This window comes from Myotis nattereri (genome assembly GCF_964212035.1).
Source record: "Myotis nattereri genome assembly, chromosome: 19".
Classification (NCBI taxonomy): domain Eukaryota; kingdom Metazoa; phylum Chordata; class Mammalia; order Chiroptera; family Vespertilionidae; genus Myotis; species Myotis nattereri.
Window position 1 is genome coordinate 9885602 of NC_138095.1, and position 20010 is coordinate 9905611.

A 20010-nucleotide genomic window follows, 5' to 3' on the forward strand; every position below is an offset into this window, starting at 1 on the left:
TTTTTTACAGAGAGGAAGGGAGAGGGATAGAGAGTTAGAAACATCGATGAGAGAGAAACATCAATCAGCTGCCCCCTGCACACCTCCTACTGGGGATGTGCCCGCAACCAAGGTACATGCCCCTGACCGGAATCGAACCTGGGACCCTTCAGTCCGCAGGCCGACGCTCCATCCACTGAGCCAAACTGGCTGGTGCTAGGAAAGAATCTTGATCTGTTCATTTTTTAGTAAAATGGTTTAGTTGATTAACAGTCTAGATATACCTTACATCTTGTGGTTTCAAATTGGCTTTCTATGGTTCCTTTTCATTCCTTTTCAACCTGATTTGTCTTTTTTCTCTGTCAGGTGTTAAAGGCCATTGGATTACAGAGAACTGGGAAGCAAGAGGAAGCCTTTACCTTGGCACAGGAGGTGGCAGCCCTTGAACCCACAGATGATAACTCGCTGCAGGCACTGACTATTCTTTACCGCGAGATGCATCGTCGTAAGTTTCTTTCTTTTCCTTGGTGTTAAACCTGAGCTTAAGTTTTTGGTTATTTCTGATTGAGTTCTCTATTTGTCTGATTTGCTTCTCACTCATGATTTGAGTGGATGGCAAAGGTAAAATAATGCATTAACCATGATTTCTGAAGACTGTAGACAGAAATTTTTTCCAGTATATTAGGATCCTTGAATTGAAATGAGGACTTGAGTTTTATTTGTGGCATTATGATTTGCTAAGTGGGAGAGTTACCCTTTTATCACCCTTTTTTTAAATAAAAAATTTTAATATCTTTTTATTGATTTCAGCGAGGAAGGAAGAGGGAGAGAGAGATAGAAACATCAATGATAGAGAGAATCATTGATCAGCTGCCTCCTGCCCACCCCACACTGGGGATTGAGTTTGTATCCTGGCCATGTGCCCTGACCCTGACCAGGAATCGAACCATGACCTCCTGGTTCATAGGTCGACACTCATCCACTGAGTCACGTTGGCTGGGGTCGCTTTTTTAAAAAATATATATATTTTTTATTGTTTATTTGTTTGTTTTTTTGACAGGAAGGGAGAGAAACATTCATCTGTGAGTGTAACATCCATTGGCTGTCCCCTTCATGCTCCCTGCTGGGGATCAAGCCTGAAATCTGGGCATGCTCCCTGACCAGGAATCTAACTGGCAATCCCATCCCCCACGCACAGGACGATGCCCAACCAACTGAGCCACACTGCCTAGGCCACTTTTTTCACTTTCTAATATATAAAAATTCAAATATAGACAAAACCAGAGAGTGGCATAATAAATCCCATTGTATTAATTACCCATCTTCAGTAATAATTGATACATGATCAATTTTATCTATACTCCTCCCCTTGCTAAATTATTTCTAAGCATATTCTAGAAGATCTGCCATTTCATCTGTAAGAAAGCTTTTATTGTTGATTTCTTGAATATTTTATTGTGAAATAATAATTGTTTTTCTTAATACATATTATAGAATATATTTGATATAACACTAAACAGTTTGATGTGGAATAATGAACTTACTGCTCAACTTTATAGAAATAGAGTATTATCAATACTAAGAATACTTCCTGTGTGTTCCTCATCAATCTCATGTCCCCGTTTATCTTCCAAGAGATACTTACTGTCCTAAATATTTTTTACTCTCTTGCTTTTCCTTAAATTTTTACCACATTTGTTTTTCTGAGTAATTAATGATTAGTTTTGCTCAATGTTGAACTTAATCTAAAAAATTAAATGCTGTTAAGATTTAAGTTATACTTCAGTAATGAAAGAAAATCTTATTTCTCTTTGTCTTAGCGGAGTTAGTTACAAAACTTTATGAGGCAGCTGTGAAGAAAGTTCCTAGTAGTGAGGAATATCACTCTCACCTCTTCATGGCCTATGCCAGAGTAGGCGAATACAAGAAAATGCAACAGGTAACTTGATCTTCAGACATCCTGGGCTGCGGGATTTACTATTAGGGATCAAAGTCTCTTTAATGTGATTTAACTGCAGTGGTGTGTGTACATGCATATGTGCACATTTACATGTATCTGTAGAACTGAATTATGTATTTGTGTGTAGAGATCAGCCAATTATTTTCTTTGTGTTTTTTAAAAATAAGCTGTTGTTCAAGTTTTAAAAATGTTTCCTTTGGGGGAAATTTGGTTGTTCCTCTTTTGTGGCCTGATGGTATATGTTTTGTCTGGTTTTGGTAAGTTGGCTTCAACTTCCCCTGCAACAGATTGCTGTTACAGTTTCAGAAAATGGGCAGAAATCTCAGAGCAAAAAATGAACAGATCATAGAAAGAGTAACTTTAAAGTTTACATCTAATTTGTAATTATTTATAGCCTGATGAGATTTTTAAGTCCACGGGGGGTGGGGTGTGAGGGGAATCCCCATTGCTTGGGATACTTGTTTTTTTTTTTTTTTTTTTTGGCCAGTTAGCACATTTTAGGTGTTCCTTGTATTCCTGTGAAGGAGCCTCATTGGTGCACGTTTGGACTAATGATGGGTAAAGCGGACATCTCCGAGAAATGAGACCTGCACTGATAAACCCATGCATAGAGAGTTATGATGTCAAGATAGTACTTTTTTTATTTAATGAATTGACATGCCTTACTTTTTATTCCAAGCTAGTATTTTTTAAAAAAATGCCTTGTTTGTGGGTGTAATGTTTTCTGAAGGCAGCACTTTCTTACTTGTTTTTGTTTGTTTTGTTCCAGCAGTTCTCAACTTGTGGGTCGCAACCCCTTGGGGGTCGAACAACCCTTTCACAGGGGTCACCTAAGACCATCGGAAAACACATATATAATTACATATTGTTTTTTCTGATTAATCACTATACTTTAATTATGTTCAATTTGTAACAATGAAAATACATCCTGCATATCAGATATTTACATTACGATTCATAACAGTAGCAAAATTATAGTTATGAAGTAGCAACGAAAATAATTTTATGGTTGGGGGTCACCACAACATGAGGAACTGTATTAAAGGGTCGCGGCATTAGGAAGGTTGAGAACCACCTTTTATTCTTTAAATATCAAGTTACAATAATCAGGGAGGGTGGAAGATACTATATTAATATAAATCCTTAAAATTTATTTTCTATGTGCTTACCTAAGTTTTTAAATATATATGTATGTATTTTTTAATCCTCACCTGAGGACATGTTTTTATTGATTTTTGAGAGAGAGGAAGAAAGAAGGAGAGACACATCGATGTGAGACTGAAACATCGAATGGGTTGCTTCCCATACATGTCCGATGGGGAATCCAACCTGTAACCTAGGCATGTGCCTTGCCTGGAAATCAAACCCCAACCTGTTTGGTGTATGGGACAGTCTTCAACCAATTGAGTCACCTGGTTAGGCAGTTTTGTATCTTGATTTTTGGAGATATTGTTTCAATGTGGATTAAGATTACAGTTCCTTTTTTTTTCTTTTTTTTTTTAACTATATTTTATTGATTTTTTTACAGAGAGGAAGGGAGAGAGATAGAGAGTTAGAAACATCGATCAGCTGCCTCCTGCACATCTCCAACTGGGGATATGCCTGCAACCCAGGTACATGCCCCCGACTGGCATCAAACCTGGGACCTTTCAGTCTGCAGGCCGACGCTCTATCCGCTGAGCCAAACCGGTTTCGGCATATAGTTCCTTTTTTAATTTTTAAAAAATTTTCAGAGTCTAGGAAAATTATTTATTTATTTAAATTGATTGGAGAGAAAGAGAGAAAGATCGATTTGTTTTTCCACTTATTTATGCATTCATTGGTTAATTCTTGTATGTGCCCTGACTGGGGATCGAACATGCAACCTTGGCATATCAGGACTATGCTCTAACCATCTGAGCTACCTGCCCAGGTTAACAACTACAGTTCTTTAATATGTTTTACCTATATTGTGCTTTTGCATTATTCTAATTTCATGTATTGAAAGAATGGAGTTCTCTAGTGTTAAATGTTTTAGAATAGAAGGCTTAATTTTTATTCTACCTGTGTTGCTATTTATGGTAGTTACAATTTTTTTAGCTTATATGTATGTTTATTTTGAAAGCAGTATGTCAGTCTAAGGTAATAGGTATTTTACAAATTAAATGTCATGCTTCATGCAGGTGAGGGCTTCTGTTTTGTTTATTGCTGAATCCTCAGCTCCTCGAATAGCATCTGCACAATAAATATTTGTTAAATAAATGAATGATTTTCATAAACTGGTGGAGGTAAGGGAGGAAGCCAGAGAATCAGAAAACTTCTACTTCCCCAGTGACATCTCTGGCAGGTACTTTTTAAAATCCCCTTGAATGAAGAGTTTCTAGTCATTCACATTGTGATTAGACTTTCCTTTTTCTGTAAATGACATTTTGGATCTCTGAGTCACCAGTTTATAGCCATGGTTTTCAGACTCGTCTATCTTCAAAAGTTTTGTGTATCAGCAGAATATCAGTGTCTGTAAGATAGGGTGTGGATATGACAATTTGTCTTTTATATTAAAAATTCGTATTTTATATCCTATTTCTTTTTATTTTTGCGTGTCATTATAAAAATGTTTTCTTGCCCTAACCAGTTTGGCTCAGTGGATAGAGCGTCGGCCTGCGGACTGAAAGGTCCCAGGTTCGATTCCGGTCAAGGGCCTGTACCTTGGTTGTGGGCACATGCCCAGTAGGAGGTGTGCAGAGGGCAGCTGATCGATGTTTCTCTCTCATCGATGTTTCTAACTCTCTATTCCTCTCCCTTCCTCTCTGTAAAAAATCAATAAAAAATATTTTTTTAAAAATGTTTTCTTTCCCCAAATTATCAAGTACAATTAACACTTTACATTCCATTCCTACTGAGTTTGGTGTTGGAAGTACGGACCCTCAAACCGTCTTGGACTCTCCTTCTACTCTATCTGTTTTGTCTCCAGGTCATCTTCATTCTACCTCCACAGTGTCTTTGAGGTCTCTTTCCTATTTTATTTATTTCATCTTGGTTTAGTTCCTCATCACCTCATGTCTTCTGTCGTCCTATTTTTCTTTTTCACTGCTAAAATACTCTTCTGAGAAGAGTATAAATATATACACATTAGTTCCTTACTCCTTCAGACTCCTTTTGAATGCCCTAGCTTTTATTTTACTTTTTTATTAATTTGAGAGAGAGAAACATCGATTTGTTGTTACACTTATTTATGATTCATTGGTTGATTTTTTTTTTCCTTAGGGAGAAACATTTGATTTGTTGTTCTGCTTGTTTATGCGTTCATTGCTTGTTACTTGTATGTGCCCTGACCAGGGATTGAACCAGCAACCTTGGCGTATTGGGATGATGCTCTAGCCAACTGAGCTATCTGGCCAGGGCTTATATTTCCCTAGCTTTTAAGTGTCTTTGAGACTGGGACACAATCTTTGTTTCCTTGGCAGGAATAGGCATTTCCTTAATAGAAGCTCCATGAAATTTTTAAAGTGGATTGAATATAGGCAAAAGATCAAAACAAAAAAGAAAGTAACTGTGATTATTAGCTCATGGAGTTCATAGCATTGATTACTACTTGGCTAATTATGGATAGATCTTCTGTTACATATTAATGGATCTATTTTGCTCTTTTTAAAATAAATAAAGTAAATAAATATACTATATTTATTTTATAAATATATTTTGATTTCAGAGAGGAAGGGAGAGGGAGAGAGAGAGAGAGAAACATCAATGATCAGAGAGAATCATTGATTGGCTGCCTCCTGCATGCCCCCTACTGGGGATTGAGCCAGCAACCCAGGCATGTGCCCCATTCGGGAATCGAATGAACTATGACCTCCTGGTTTATAGATCAATGTTTAAGCACTGAGCCACACCGGCCAGGCGCTCTTTCTTTTTATGCCCCTGCTTTTAAGTACAGTATTTGTATACTGTATATTTCACAATGAAAGGGTTCAGTTCTAATTAATGGTGTCTTCAAAGAACCTGATTATTTTCCTGATCTAAGAAATTTTTCAATTATGTCAGTAATCTTTTCTAATTTTAAGTTTTAAATATACTGTCTAGATTTCTTTGTTTATTTGTTTTACTATAACTGGTTAGTATCTTGTCATTAGTAAAGTTTGTTTACTGATGTACATTCATAACCCAAATTTTGTGTTTGCTTTGGTATTCTATTTGGACTATGTTTGTTGTATTGCAGTATTTTCTAGAAATACTGGGTTTTATTTTACTTTATTTATTTTATAAATATATTTTTATTGATTTCAGAGAGGAAGGGAGAGGAGAGAGAGATAGAAGCATCAATGATGAGAGAGTGTGATCGATCAGCTCCCTCCTGCATGCCCCCTACTGGGGATTGAGCCCGCAACCCGAGCATGTGCCCCTGACTGGAATCAAACCCGGGACCTTCCAGCCCACAGTCCCAACGCTCTATCCACTGAGCTAAACCAGCTAGCGCTAGAAATACTGGGTTTTAATTTGAGAAAATATGTTTCAAAGGTGAAATATTCTGATGTAAATGTTCACACTTGTGATTACCTATATTGCTAGCCAAAATATAATATCCATCAAGTCACGGCACTTACAGGAACTGGGATATGTAAACGTGTTGTTATTCTCCTAGATATCTTGCCATATATCTAGATCATTAACTGCCCTCTGTATGACCTTTTCTAAATTAAGTATTTATGGCTCTCTGTCTTTCAGGCTGGCATGACTCTATATAAGATTGTCCCCAAAAACCCTTACTACTTTTGGTCTGTGATGAGCTTAATTATGCAAGTGAGTATGGCATTCCAATGGGATTGAGATTTGTTTTTATATTTGTATATAGTTACTGTCCTTAAGGGATCCTGTGAACGTCTTGGGTAGTCATGTGTTGTAGCATGTCTCAAACAGGGACTTTCCATATTGTCAGTTGACTTTTTGAGTTGGGGAGTTTTGGTATTCTTTATGAGTTGATATATTGGTTTATTTGTGTGTAGCACAGACTGTATTTCCCCTGATTCTTAGATCCATTACTGGGTTTTTGATCAAGTATGTACTCTGAGATGTTAGATATTTTGACCTGAGGTTTGTCTTTAAGACAATATTGTTGGTTAGTGCATAGGTTATTGAACTGGGTGACCTTGCTTTATCACTTTTGCTTTCTGAGCCTTGGTTTGCTCTTTTACAGAATGGAGATGCTTATCTCCCAGAGCTGCTGTAAGGACTGAAATGAGATAGGTTGTAGGAGAGGATGGGGAGGTAGGAGTTAAAATGTAGCAGTTAAGAACAGAGAGCCTCTGGGTTTAGACAAGTCTGCGTTCAAATACTGGCTTCACCTCATGTCTTGGAGTGCAGTGGTGAATCTCATCATTTTATCTATAAAATAAGCATAATAGCTATCCTGAAAGATTGTTTACAGGGGATAAATGAGCTCTGAGCAGAATCTGGCAGTGTTAAAATTATTAATATCATTCATTGATTTTAGTTACCAATCTCAGGTAATTGTAACTAATAGTAAGCTGTATAAACAATTGGCATTTCTCTTCTGAAGTATGAACATCTCAAAACATCTGAAAGGCTTTTCAAACACTTGATGATACTCTTTGTATATAATAAACAGTATAGGCATACTCCCTCTTAACATATTTCTAGAAAAATGTTTGAATAATCTATTTAAAAGTTAGGTCATGTGGAAACTCAGCATTTCAAGATTGCATAGGATAATGAATTTCTAATAAAGAAATCTCTTGTAAAGCAAACCACTCTAGTGTATCTTTTTGGCAGGTTCAAATTAGGCCTGATATTTGACATAGTATAATGATAATTATGTGCTGGAGTCATAGTAATGGTCTGCATGGTAATATAAATAGTGCAGGCAGGGAGAAATTAGCATGAAACATTTATTATTTTCTCTTCTAGTCTATATCAGCACAGGATGAAAACCTCTCAAAAACAATGTTTCTGCCCCTTGCTGAGAGAATGGTAGAAAAAATGGTGAAAGAGGACAAGATAGAAGCAGAGGCTGAAGTGAGTAATTTAAGCCCTACTTTTGTATTTGTATGATTTTGATATTATGATTTAATATTATAATATTAAGAACTGTTGTTTTATTCTAGTTAAGAGGGCTGGGTCTTCACTCTTGCCCTTTGTGTAAATGTGAAGCTTTGGAAACCCCAGCTTAGACAATGAACATGGAGCTGTTTCAGCAAGTACTCTAGTCAGAGATGTATATAGATAGGGAAGACTCTGTTGTCTGATTCTTACTGTTAATTTCATCTCATTTGAGAATAGTGTTCTTTTCTATTAGATAACTTTTTAAAAACATACAAATGACTATTTTTTCTTTTTTAATTACAATTGAGATTCAATATCTTATATTAGTTGCAGGTGTACAGCATAGTGGTTAGATGTTTATGTAATTTATGACGTTATTCCCCCTACCCCCCGATAAGTCTAATAACCATCTGGCACAATACATAGTTATTACAGTATTATTGACTGTATTCCCTGTGCTGTACTTTACATCTCCATGACTGTCTTTTTATTATTGAAAAGTTTCAGTGGTTGCACTTGTTTGTTTTTCTGTAAGGTTGAACTTTATTATATGATCCTGGAGCGTTTGGGAAAGTACCAGGAAGCCTTAGATGTCATCAGAGGAAAATTAGGAGGTAATTTTGAAAGTTTTAAAGTATTTTTTCCTGCTTAAACATGAAAAATGTTTATTGTGGAAAATTTCTTTTTCATAGAGAAACAGAAAGATATAAAGACATAAAAAAAGTCACTTATGATCATTTTGTGTTCTTCCAGACTTTTCTGTGTCGTACATTTATTTATTTTTAAAGTATATTTTTAATTGAATTTATTAGGGTTGACATTGGTTAATGAAATATTTAGATTTCAGGTGTACAGTTCTATAATACATCATCTCTATTTTGTATTGTGTGTTCACCACCCCACCCAAGTCAAGTCTCCTTCCATCTCCATTTATCCCCCTTTTATCCTTTTCTGCCTTCCCCCACCGCCCTTTCTCTCTGGTAATCACCATATTGTCTGTGTCTGTGAGTGTTTTTGTTTATTTGTTTTAAAAAAATGATGTGAGAGAGAAACACTTTGACTGGGGAATGAATCGGCAACCCAGGTATGTGCCCTGGCCAGGAATTGAATCTTTTCATTTACAGGACAATGCTCCAACCTACTGAGCCACCTGGCAAGCGAGTGACAAAGATTTTTGCTTCCTAACTATTTAAACATGTGTGATGATTTCCTTAGGAAAAATTCTTGGAAATGCAGTTATTGCCTGAGTAAACCTGGTTGGTTTTTTTGTTTGTTTGTTTGTTTTAAAATATATTTTTATTGATTTCAGAGAGGGAGGGAGACACCCACTACTGGGGATCGAGCCTATAATCTGGGCACGCGCCCTGACTGGGAATCGAACCCTGGCCAGGTTCATAGGTCGATGCACGACCACTGAGCCACACTGGCAGGGCTAAACCTGATTTTTAAATTGTGCTTTTACAGTCTTTGGGATATAAAACTAGAGTCCTGGTGCACGAATTTGTACATGGGTGGAGTCTGGCCAGCCTGCCCCGATGGGGGCCCATCGGACTGGGCCAGTGGGGGTGAGGGGCTGTGGACGGTTGCTGGGGGGCTGACTGGGGCCCAGATCAGGCTGGTTGGCTACCACAGTGTGCATCATAGCCCCCAGTCATTCTGGTTGTTCCGCTGTTCAGGTCACTGGGCTTTTATATATATAGATGTAGCAGGAGTTGTGTGTGTGTGTTTAACATTACTTACTCTCTTACCTTCAGCCTCCTTGCAGATGGGTACAAGTTAGCTTTTTTGTTTCTACTCATCTAGATTGTATTTCTGCCTGTAGTTTAAATTTAGACTATAGGAAATTCATAATGTATTGTCAGTATCCTTAATCTGCTAATCTGTTAGAAAAGGATAGGGCAAATTTAATTTGGTCAGAAATATAGTCGTAGTTTTCCTCCTTTCAGCTGTTGGGGAAGAGTTTGATTCATCTCTGTTCATTTTTTATCTTTCTCCTAACATCTCTGTCACCTTGCTCATCCCATTCCAGTCTAAGCTTATTCAATGTTTTGGAACTGTATGGGTGGGAAATCTGTGTGTGGACTGAATATACCAGTCCTGAGATTCTATTGGGGCTTTATATGTGTATCCCACACACTAGAGCCTCAACTCAATACATTCTGGATCCTGTCTTTTATATATATCTATCTGTCTTTTTGGATCCTTGTCTTTTACAGAAAAAAAATATTGTAAAAGTTTACTATCAGAAATGTACTTTTTTTCTCTTCAGTAAAATAGCCTATATAATAAAAAGCTAATATGCAAATTGACTGAATGGCGGAATGACCGGTCTCTATGATGTGCACTGACCACCAGCGTGGGCAGATGCTCAATGCAGGAGCTGCCTCCTGTTGGTCAGTGTGCTCCCACAGGGGGAGCTCCGCTCATCCAGAAGCCAGGCTCACAGCTGGTGAGCACAGCGGTGTTGGCGGGAGCCTCTCCTGCCTCCACGGCAGCGCTAAGGATGTCCACCTGCGGCCTTAGGCCTGCTCTCTGCATGGTGCAGGCCTAAGCCATCAGTTGGACCTTCCATGAGGATTCCCAGACTGCGAGAGGACACAGGCCGGGTTGAGGGACTCCTCGAATGCACAAATTTTTGTGCACTGGGCCTCTAGTTTTTTAATAAGATAGTAGTTTGTATCTAATGGTGGCTCCGTTTTCCAAGAGAGGGAAAATGTGCTATTTTCCTTTTTGTGTTTGGACTTTATTTTGGTTTCTGAGCAAAAATGAAACCAGCTTATCAACTATTATAACTTTTAATTGTAGAGAAGTTGACTAGTGAGATTCAGAGCCGGGAAAATAAATGCATGGCTATGTACAAGAAGCTGAGCAGGTGGCCAGAGTGCAATGCCCTTTCCCGGCGCCTCTTATTGAAAAAGTGAGTAGATGCTTCTTTTTGGACTATATGACTAGAATGGGGTTTTCAGGTGTCATTATTGATGTTTTGTCTATGTCTTTTGAGATTTTGGGGCATAAAGTGTGTCCTGAAAAATTTAAAATTTAAAAAAAAGGTTTTTGATGAACCATCTTTCAGTAAAGAGTTATTAGGTCTTTAAAATGAACACTGAAAATCATTTGTCAAATTTAATATTCAATATTAGCCTAACCTTCCCCTCTCCCCCATTTAGGAAGTGCTAATGTGGGGAGTTTTGTGTTAATATTAATTTTCTATATCTGATCATTTTATTGAAGGAAAAAGTAGTATCTTAAAAGTTTTTTACTTTTAAAACGCCTCTAGAGTGCTGTGATTTTGGGGCTGTATGGGAAACCGAGAGGGAAGGATGGGCTTCTAGTAAGAACTAAAGTATAACTTAGAAATAGGTTGAATATCATGGTTCCTAATGCAGATTTGTCACAACTTGTGTTTAATCCTGTGTGTACCATTCAATCTGATTTTTAGCTCAGATGACTGGCAATTCTATCTGACTTATTTCGATTCTGTCTTTCGACTGATTGAAGAGGCCTGGACTCCTCCTGCTGAAGGTGAACAGTAAGTTGTCTTCTTTCCTGAATTACAGAGGCACTGTTTTTGTTGTTGTTGCTTTGTTTTGCTATGTTTTTCTTTTATTTTACAATGGCATTTTTAAATATATTGTAGCAAAAAAATTTCATTGTAAGCCTAATTGAATTCTCTTTTCCTGTCTTAATAATTTTATCACTTGCAAAAGTAGGATTTTTTTTTCCATTTTGTAAAATTATAAAGTAAAAAAAAATTTTTTTTTAAATTTTTTAATTGATTTCAGAGAGGGAAGGAGAGGGAGAGATAGAAACATCAATGATGAGAGAGAATCATTGATCAGCTGCCTCCTGCACATTCCCTATTGGGGATTGAGCTCACAACCTGGGCATATGCTCTTTACTGGAATCGAATCCAGGACCCTTCAGCCCACAGGCCTCAGCTCTATCCACTGAGCCAAACCAGCTAGGGCTAAAGTAAAACTTATTGCAAAAATGATCCATTCTTTTTTTTTTTTTTTTAAAGAGGTAGAGTTGGTTAATCATTCAGCAGTAATCAAATGCCACAATTGGGAGTAATCATATGCCATGTTATCTGCCAGAATATGCTTACAGCTCTTTTTTTCCCTTTGTATCCTATATAATAAAAGGATAATATGCAAATTGTCCCCTCGACCCTGAGTTTGACCCAAGTACAACCAGGGGATGGGGGTTGCCCTGCCAACTGCCCAGAACCCCTCCCCCCGGCCGGCCCTCTCCTCATCGGCCCTCTGATCAGCCCCCCCACCTCCCCATCAGGGGTGGGGCTGGCCAGCCAACCTCCCACGTCCCCTCCCCCCAACCAGCCCATCCCATTGGCCCCTATTGAGGCGGGCTGGCCAGACCCCACCCATGCACAAATTCGTGCACCAGGCCTCTAGTTGTTTCATAATTATCAAAATGCTTTATCTTATTTTTTTATTTGTTTCTCCAAATCAGTTTAGCTTTAACTTTTGGAATAGACAGTAGAGGCACAAAATACCTTTTTCGTGTGTTTATACCCAGCTCTTTAGAAGGAGAAGTACATTATTCTGCAGAAGAAGCTGTGAAGTTTATAGAAGATCGGATAACAGAAGAATCTAAAAGTTCTCGTCATCTTCGAGGACCACATCTAGCTAAACTGGAGCTGATTAGACGTTTACGACGTCAAGGTTTTAATGATGAGTACAAACTGGGTAAGAAACTGTAGTGATACTTGGGAATTCTGGAGACAGTACAGGGAATCCATTAATACCCAAGTGCTATATTCATTTATCTGAAGCCTACAATAACAGAATCCTGTGTACGAAGCAAATGTCTCCATAACCTGAAAATATTTACTAATTAATGGATCACTTATAAAATTAGCCCTTAATCTCTCTCTTATCCATCAGAGTCTTTGTCAGACATTTTCTTTTTCTTTTTGCTGATCCAACAATAATATCAAATTTCAAAGTAAAATAGCCAGTTTCATAAAAGTTTCAGAATTTCTTGAAGTGGATGAAAGTTTTATTGACAATCTGCTCCCAGCTCTTACGTTGATGAAAGACTGTCTAGCAGAGTTAGGGCAATTAACGAAGATAAAGTTTATAAGGATAATGACGTGGGAGAAAATAAGTATTTGGATAGTGAAGCATCTTACAGATTAGTGAATTTGTCTAGTCTCCGCAATTAAAAAAACTTTTTTTTTTTTTTTTTTTTTTTTTTTAACCAGACCAGTGAGTGATTTTCAGTCTCTTTTGGATCACAGAGTCCTGTGAAAATTGGTTAGAGGGACCTCTGTTCCCAAACACATGTGAATAGGAACTGGGACCTAAAATCTTACGCAACTCCTTGGTTAGAATCTCTGCTTCTTAAACCTAGTTCAATTTGAGAACATTTTATTTTTATTTTTTGTTTTTAATTTGAGGAAAAAATAAAATGAACCTGGTAGCTTTCTGCATTTCCAGGTTTAAATTTTTAATAGTGGGTGATCTTGCTGGAGTTATTGGCCTGAGGTTCTTCCCATTTATTTTCTCTTCTGTTGGTGTGGCTATTAACCAACTTTACCTTTCATTTAATTAACATTTATTTGATACTGCAGTAGTTCAGGAACTGTTGTAGAGAAGCATGTTTGTTTAATGTTTGCATGTAAACTTAACTCTTTAAACTTTGATGAAAACTTTTTAACTGTTTAAATTTTAATTGAATGAAGAGCTTCACATTTCCTAAGTGTATTAATAGGTAAACTGAATGTAAGATTCTACTCCTTTTAAAAGTATTTTTTTATTTTTAACTACACAAGCCGCCTTCCAGCCCTCATTGTTACTCTCATTCACTCTCACTCAAGCATTCAAACAAAATGTTAATTTAAAGATTTTTCAAATCAGACCTGTACTTAAATTAGAAATTGCTTCAGTCCATGAATAACTTAGTGGTTTTTATTTTTCTCTCTTAGGTGACCCAGAAGAATTAATGTTTCAGTATTTTAAAAAGTTTGGGGATAAACCTTGCTGTTTTACAGACCTCAAGGTGTTTGTTGATCTCTTGCCTGCTGCACAGTGTACAAAAGTAAGTACTATTCGGAATTCTTTTGGGTGCCTGTATTTGTTGTAACTAGGTTAAGTGTTTGGGTTTCCTTTCTAAAATGTGAGAGTGGTGAACACGAGATATCAAGATAACTGCTCTATCAAGCCAAGCACTTCTAGGGGCTATCAGATTAAAGGCATGATTTCTTGTTAAGTTAAGCCACAATGAGAATAACCCTTTGTGGATAATTAGATTCTCCTTTTTTGTTTTTATGTGTGTGTGTGTGTGTGTGTGTGTTTAAATATTTTATTGATTTTTTACAGAGAGGAAGGGAGAGGGATAAAGAGTTAGAAACATCAATGAGAGAGAAACATCGATCAGCTGCCTCCTGCACACCTCCCACTGGGGATGTGCCCGCAACCCAGGTACATGCCCTTGACCGGAATCCAACCTGGGACCCCCCAGTCCGCAGGCCGACGCTCTATCCACTGAGCCAAACCGGTTTCGGCATATGTGTGTGTTTTTGAGATAATTGTAGATTTATATGCAGTTATAAGAGAAATAATACAGAGAACACTGTGCATAATTATAGTATAATAGCATAATTAGGAAATTGATATTGATACAATCCACTGACCTTATTTGAATTTGCCCAGTTTTGTATGCATTCATTTGTGAGTGTGGTGTTTTTTTGTTTGTTTGTTTGTTTTTGTTTATTTTTATTGATTTCAGAGAGGAAGGATAGAGGGAGAGAGAAATAGAAACATCAGTGATGAAAGAGAATCATTGATCGGTTGTCTCCTTCATGCCCCCTACTAGGGATGGAGCCCGCAAACCAGTCCGCAGGCCAACGTTCTATCCATTGAGCCAAACCAGCTAGGGGTGTTTTTTTGTTCTTAGGGCAGTATGTAATACATGAGGATTATGTGACCACCACCACCATCAAGATACAGAGCAGTTCACTATCAGGATCCCATGTACTACTCTTTTTTACCCCCAGCCACCTCCCTGCATCTCCCCCTTTCCTCACCCCTACTCTCTGGCAACAACTAATGTTTTCTATTTCTACAATTTTGTCATTTTAAGAATTTTATATAATGGAATCATATTATGTATAACCTTTTGAGATTGGCTTTTTTCACTCAGCATAATACCCTAGAGATTCATGCATTTGTTACATGTATCAATAGTTCATTCCTTTTTATTGCAGAATAGTATTCCACATTACTTACTTTCTTATATTTGAAAGCTCTCTTGTAGGAAAGGGATGAGAACCAGTGCTAAACCTCTCTCTTCCACTCAGTCAGCAAGTTGTTACAGGGAATTCAGAATTTAGTGAGAAAAATATCTTTTTAGTAGCCAGAATTCTCTAAAAATAGTGTTTGAATTTCATGTTACTGGAGGGATTTATTAGTAAACAGACTATGGAACCATGTGGGAGAGATTCATTCAGTGTTTGTAGCACTTACAATGTGCTAAGGGCTAAGCTAGGGAACAACTGATCATGTCTTATAGTGCTTACCATCTTGTAAGTTGAAGCATCAAATGATGGGGATGCATTAGAGGAACACTTATATTGTCATCAACTGAGATTCATAAAGGTTTGCCAGTATGAATCTGGTACCAGCCCCTCTGCTTTGCTGGTATGTTTGAAAATCCTAGGTCAGTGGTCGGCAAACTGCGGCTCTTTGGCCCCTTGAGTGTGGCTCTTCCACAAAATACCATGTGCGGGCGCACACATACAGTGCGATTGAAACTTCGTGGCCCATGCGCAGAAGTTGGTATTTTGTGAAAGAGCCACACTCAAGGGGCCAAAGAGCCGCATGTGGCTTGCGAGCCGCAGTTTGCCAACCACTGCCCTAGGTCATCTCACAGGATCTCATCATAGTGATGTAGTAAGAGGAACCCTCTAGAAATGCTGGAATACTAGCAATGCTAAGGTAGTCATTGTTCTGTGATACAAAGGATTTAAAGCTGCTGCAATGAGTTGTGTAGTTCTATGTAAATTTTTCATTGAGAGGGGTAATTTTTCTGCCACAGCCTTTTAAATGTGGGATTCTGCTGCTCAGCAGTTTGTAAGAGGATTGCAAACTGCCCTGTAAGGTTCAAACTGAGAACTGTTGTCCCAATGAATTAGGAGCCAAATTCTTTTAAAATGGGACTAACCTCTAATTGAAGAAAAAGAAAATAGCATATAGTCAAAGTTGTTAGAATGTCTAATATATTTTATTATTTTATTGCTCATAATTATATTCACATACATACATAATCTATATATACTAGAGGCCTGGTGCACAAAATTCTTGCAGGGGTGGGGGGGCGGGTAGGGGGAGGTTGTTGTTTCCCTCAACCTGGCCTGTGCCCTCTCACAGTCCGGGAGCCTTCAGGGGATGTCCAACTGCTGGTGGGGAGCAGGCCTAAGCCAGCAGTCGGACATCCTTAGCACTGCCAGAGAGGTAGGAGAAGCTCCCACCACTGCCTGCTGCGCTCGCCAGCCGTGAGCCCAGCTTCTGGCTTCTGGCTGAGTGGCGCTCCCCCTGTGGGAGCATAGTGACCACCAGGGCCAGCTCCTTGTTGAGCATCTACCCCCCTGGTGGTCAGTGCATGTCATAGCTACTGGTCATTCTGCTGTTCGGTCTGTTTGCATATTAACCTTTATTATATAGGATAAATGCCAAGCGACCGGAACACCAGAATGATCGGAATGACTGGAATGACCAGTTGCTATGATGCGCGCTGCAGTGGCCAACCAGCCTGATTGGGGCCCCGATCGGCCCCCCCCAACCTTTTGTGACCCCTCTCCCCGACTGGCCTCGCCCCCAATCATCCCCCCACCCCCCACCCCACCCCGGTCACACTCCCCCATCAGGGGCAGGGCCGGCCAATCTCTCACGTTCTCTCTCCCCTGCTGCCCAGCCTGATGGGCCCCCATCAGGGCGGGCTGGCTGGACCCTACCTGTGCACGAATTCGTGCACCAGGCCTCTAGTCTGTATATAACTTTATAGGTGTGGGGTGTATGTACATTATATTTAAATATATAATTATTTAGATACCTGATAAAATTAAACATTGACTTTAACTTTAAAATATAATGAACATTATCAATATATCAAATAAAACAATGTATATTTTATTTCATTACTCTATCTTAATAAAATATGGTTTGGTGAATAAAAAATGATATTGTAAAAGGATTTTAATTTTTATTTTTTCTTGATTGATGTCTTTTTCTAAACCATTTCAGTATTTTTTAATTATGGCCTATTGAAAACTAGATCTGTTTTGAGACCTGTCCTCCTTTTTTTTCCACTCTGCAGTTTATTAATCAGTTACTTGGAGTTGTTCCTTTGTCGACACCAACAGAGGATAAGCTGGCACTGCCTGCTGACATCAGAGCTCTGCAGCAGCATTTGTGTGTGGTGCAGCTGACGAGGTTACTAGGCTTGTACCACACGATGGATAAAAATCAGAAATTGAGTGTGGTCCGAGAACTGATGTTAAGATACCAGCATGGACTAGAATTTGGTGAGCAACCTTTCAAAATGTGCAGTTGTTCTCTGATATGCTAAGACTTAGAAGTTAGTTTTGTTTTGTTTTGAATCACAGCGTCCTGTTTTAATGAGATTGGCAAGGAGAATATTTTGTCAAGTGGCAAGACTACCCAAATAATAAAGTGCAAAGCCTTTCTAAAGCTTGGAGTTTTATTATTATTATTTTCTTCCACATTTCATTTCTTAAAACTTTAAGTGTAGTTGGCACATAGTATTAAATAAGCTTGGAGTTTTAACTAATTATATTGTCCATATTCTTCCCGATCTGGTGAGCTATCACATTGTGCTCATGAATTGCATAGTTTATGATAATTGTCATGTTTTCTGCTTATATGCCTACATAAGTGAACAAAAGGAATGTTGTAAATTGTGAGGTATTTAGAAGTAGAAGATCTTCAAATTGCTAGGTATATATGATAAAATATCTGATTAGATGATATCAGTATTTCTTTAACAGCATTCTAAAAATTTAGGTGAAGTAATGAGCATAACATGGCTTCAGTTATACATGGCCGTGGCTTCTGTGCTTCACCTAAAGCCTTTCAAATCTTGCTGCTTTCCCTGTTGGACCATTTTGGATACCATCTCTGTTCTGGAACCCTTCTGTTCCAGCTGAGTCTAGTCTCACCATTTGAATCCTTTGGTTCATGGCTTATATTTTCTTTTGATATTTACCCTGTTCTTCTTATTTCCTTTCCCACCTCTCTCCTCTCCTTCTTATCACTGTTCCTGCTCTAAAAAACTTCTTTGGAGCAGTAATAGTTAAATGAATGTTAAATACACATGATTTTTCCCCCCCTGTAGGGAAATCCTGTTTGAAAACCGAATTGCAGTTTTCAGACTATTACTGTCTCCTTGCTGTCCATGTGCTTATTGACATATGGAGAGAAACAGGTAAGGAGCAATCATTTCATTTTGATACTACTCCTTTTTTAATTGACTATAAATCCATGGACTAATTACATAATCCAAGAATTTGATTTATGCTTTTAGATTTTTCTTTCTTGCCCTTCTCCAAGGTGCTTCTAGAACAGCCATGAGCAAACTATGGCCCGCGGGCCGGATCCGGCCCGTTTGAAATGAATAAAACTAAAAAAAAAAACAACCGTATCCTTTTATGTAATGATGTTTACTTTGAATTTATATTAGTTCACACAAACACTCCATCCATGCTTTTGTTCCGGCCCTCCGGTCCAGTTTAAGAACCCATTGTGGCCCTCGAGTCAAAAAGTTTGCCCACCCCTGTTCTAGAAGAACCTAAGTCTCCACGTATCCCCCTCCCTGCAATCAGGAAAATCTTAAATCAGTGGATATCTGTTCTTTTTTAAAATATTTATGAATAGTGAGTAATGACTGTAGAGAACTTATTACAAAGCTACAATAATTAAAATACAGAGAAACTGATTTAGAGATGGAGGTACAGGCCCATGGAATGGAATAGCCCCTTTACTCATTTAAAGAAATTATATATAGCAAAATGATCAGTTCCTTTCCATGTTTGCTTTTATATTCTGCCTAATTCTAATAAAAAATTAAGACATTTTTTCTTGTAAAAAAATTATATACAGGAAAATGCAGTCTTTTTGGAATACAGTTCTGGTTAGCCCATTTAAGACAAAAATATAATATATGGTAAAGGATGATCCAGCGAATGGCATTGAGATTGCCTTTTCTTTTGTCTTTTTAATATATTTTTTATTGATTTCAGAGAGGCAGGCAGAGGGAGAGAAAGATAGAAACATCAATGATGAGAGAGATTCATTGATCAGCTGCCTCCTGCACGCCCCCTACTGGCGATCAAGCCTGTAACCCGGGCATGTGCCCTTAACGAATCAAACCGGGCACCCTTCAGTCCGCAGGCCAACACTCTATCCACTGAGCCAAACCAGCTTGGTCTGAGATTGCCTTTTCTTTAGGTTGCCTCCCCCTAACATTTTCTCTTATTAGCAGTCTTTAGGAAAAAATAACTTCAGATACTATTGCATATTATTTACTAGAATAAACCATAGAAGAAACCAAGGGCTGGGGAGGAAGTGGTGTGCAAGATAGACACCACCCCTGCCCTCATGGATCATTTCACAAAGTACTCAGTTTTGATACTGTTATCCTCATGCTTAAAATTCTCCAGAGATGCCCTATTTTCCTGAGGATAAAGGCCAGCCTTTTCAGGGTAATTTACAATGCCTTTTTAAAATCCAGCTTCTGCCTGCATCTCCAGATTCTTATGTACGTACAGTCCTGAATCTACTGGGGTTTTTTTTTGAACATCGTATTGCCTCTCTTAGAAAAAACTTTGTTACCTCCTTCCTCTGACTTCTACTCAAACAATACTTCTGACAAGATGGTCTTTATTTCACCCCCTCCCTCACTGTGGATTTCATGCCTCTTCAGAACTTTTTATAGGACATTATATGTACCCATATGATAGTATTTGTTACACTGTATTATACTGGGATTGA

At 38.2% G+C, this 20010-nt stretch overlaps 1 protein-coding gene across 1 annotated transcript in view; it reads left to right on the forward strand.

The window, feature by feature from the left end:
• NAA25 (N-alpha-acetyltransferase 25, NatB auxiliary subunit) overlaps positions 1-20010 on the forward strand; it is a 56393-nt gene that overhangs the window by 12231 nt on the left and 24152 nt on the right. Inside the window, exons 3-13 of the mRNA XM_081113363.1 lie at positions 346-484; positions 1800-1918; positions 6644-6718; positions 7844-7951; positions 8514-8592; positions 10784-10895; positions 11418-11507; positions 12518-12687; positions 13929-14041; positions 17318-17525; positions 18356-18445. Of these exons, the coding sequence (XP_080969489.1) occupies positions 346-484; positions 1800-1918; positions 6644-6718; positions 7844-7951; positions 8514-8592; positions 10784-10895; positions 11418-11507; positions 12518-12687; positions 13929-14041; positions 17318-17525; positions 18356-18445 (1303 nt within the window). The remainder of the gene's footprint in view (positions 1-345; positions 485-1799; positions 1919-6643; positions 6719-7843; positions 7952-8513; positions 8593-10783; positions 10896-11417; positions 11508-12517; positions 12688-13928; positions 14042-17317; positions 17526-18355; positions 18446-20010) is intronic.